Below are 2,001 nucleotides of genomic sequence, written 5' to 3' on the forward strand. Positions count from 1 at the left end.
TATTATTAAAATCTAGAGCAATAAAACTGATATGTCATCTGATAAATCCAGATGAACTCTTTTATTATGCAAAAAGAAATGCAACGCAACGCATTGATTCTGTAAATGAAGCTGTAGGTGTCTCACGTTTGTTTGTGAATCAGGGAATATATATGGTAAAGCTGTTTTCATGACTTATGCTCAGCACTTATAAACCCCTAATGTCTAGCTGCTGGACTTGACGTCTTCTAACTCTATGTTAATGTCTTGTTTATTAAATATGGTTATAATGGCCAGATGAAAAGATTGTAAACACATAGCATTCTTATTTATAAATATTATTTTTCTTCTCACGCAGAAGCCAGTCAAAGGATTTTTGTTTGCAAAGCTCTACTATGAAGCAAAAGAATATGAACTTGCAAAAAGGTGCGTATAGAAGTGTTTGCATAAGGAGCTGATTTGCCTTTGCAGTATTGACTGTAATTGATACACGTCATATATGCCCCTCCTAGGCATGTATCCGAGTATCTCAAAGTGCAGGAGAGGGATCCCAAAGCACACAAATTCCTTGGACAGCTCTATGAAAGAGAAGGAGAGATCAATAAGGCCATCGGTTGCTACAAGGTAGGATGGTTATGCTGAGTGTAAAGGGTGAAGAACCCTTGATGGTTAATGCATTAATCTAGGGTTAATATGTGCCACAAATTGTTGTGTTTTTTTTACATGAATAATTTCTGTCGGCTTTTTTTTTGTTTAGTATAGAGGCTCCATCAAAATACAGCATGCATAAAAATGAATTTAAACATAGGTTTTCCACTTAACTTTAGGCTAAAATAACTGTATTGTTTTCAAATACAAGTTTGAAACTATTTGCAAATAAAACATTCTTTACAACTTAAAAAAAATTACCCCAGAAGTGTATCTGTTGTGGCTCTTAAACATAATGTAATATGAACAAATCCATATTTTCCCCTGTGGAAGCCTCTTTAATTTTGAGGACAGCTGTAGTAATTCGCAGTGTGACTCTTCATGTGCAAATGTTCCTGCTTTAAATCTTGTGTTTTTATGCAGCGATCGGTGGACTTGAACCCACTGCAACGAGACCTGGTGCTGAGGATTGCTGAGTTACTGATCAGTAAGGAGGACTGCGACAGCAGAGCAGAGTTCTGGGTTGATAAAGCTGCAAAGCTCATGCCTGGAAACCCTCAAGTCTTCAACCTAAAGGTAAGATCTCCTCTACTAAGTTATACTTCGGCGTTTTTAGGCCATCTGTGATGCAGCTACCCCTCTAGCTTGTGCTTCTGAACAGCTTCCTTGTTCTCAGCTCTCTGCTGCACATCTGTTTGTATGTTCAGGAACGGCTGTTGAGTCGCCAGGGCCAGAAGGGCTGGAACCAGTTGTTCGATCTCCTCCAAGCAGAGCTGGCTGCGCGACCGGCTGACGCTTACGTGAATGTAAAGTTGGTTCAGCTGTTTTGTGAGGACGGTCAGAAGGATGAGGCCGTAAAGCATTGCCTGGCTACAGAGAAAAAAGGTCTGCTACGCAACAGTGCAGAGTGGTACAATGTGCAGTTGAACACTTTACAGGTGAGGACTCACCCTCATTTTTTGGGCCAAATGTATCTTTAATCAGCCGGGAGCATATTTAATTTAATTAGGTGTTTCATGTTGTTTTTCCGAGCATCATTAAAAACTGAAGCTGTTAAACTTGATGTCTTCCAGGATTATCTGGCTCAGCCCAGCGTTTCAAGCAATGAGAAGATGTGTCGACGTCTCCAGAGAGAAGTACTGCTGGCACACTGCAACCTGCTGCGCATCAGACTTTCTGAGAGCGGCGTGCAGCCGAGCCTCGATGCATTCAGAGGGTAGGTCAGCTACAGGAGCGTTTCTATTGTTGAAATAACCTTTGTATGTAAAATTAAATCCAAAATACTTGGTTAGAACCTCATTCATTATTGCAGTGGTTCCCAAAGATTTTCTTCTGGGCCCCCCTTTGGATTACAATAAAATTCCCACCCCCCCC

The 2,001-nt window shown here is 40.7% G+C and overlaps 1 protein-coding gene across 4 annotated transcripts in view; it reads left to right on the plus strand.

Moving 5' to 3' along the window:
- The window catches only part of ranbp2 (RAN binding protein 2), a 27,169-nt gene that overhangs the window by 2,112 nt on the left and 23,056 nt on the right, over positions 1–2,001 (plus strand). For all 4 annotated transcript variants that reach the window (XM_015372886.1, XM_015372889.1, XM_015372887.1 and 1 more), the window contains exons 2-6: positions 338–405; positions 492–603; positions 1,051–1,203; positions 1,335–1,565; positions 1,701–1,843. In XM_015372886.1, the coding sequence (XP_015228372.1) occupies positions 338–405; positions 492–603; positions 1,051–1,203; positions 1,335–1,565; positions 1,701–1,843 (707 nt within the window). The remainder of the gene's footprint in view (positions 1–337; positions 406–491; positions 604–1,050; positions 1,204–1,334; positions 1,566–1,700; positions 1,844–2,001) is intronic.

Source organism: Cyprinodon variegatus, unplaced genomic scaffold, assembly GCF_000732505.1.
Source record: "Cyprinodon variegatus isolate N-32 unplaced genomic scaffold, C_variegatus-1.0 Scaffold77, whole genome shotgun sequence".
NCBI lineage: Eukaryota > Metazoa > Chordata > Actinopteri > Cyprinodontiformes > Cyprinodontidae > Cyprinodon > Cyprinodon variegatus.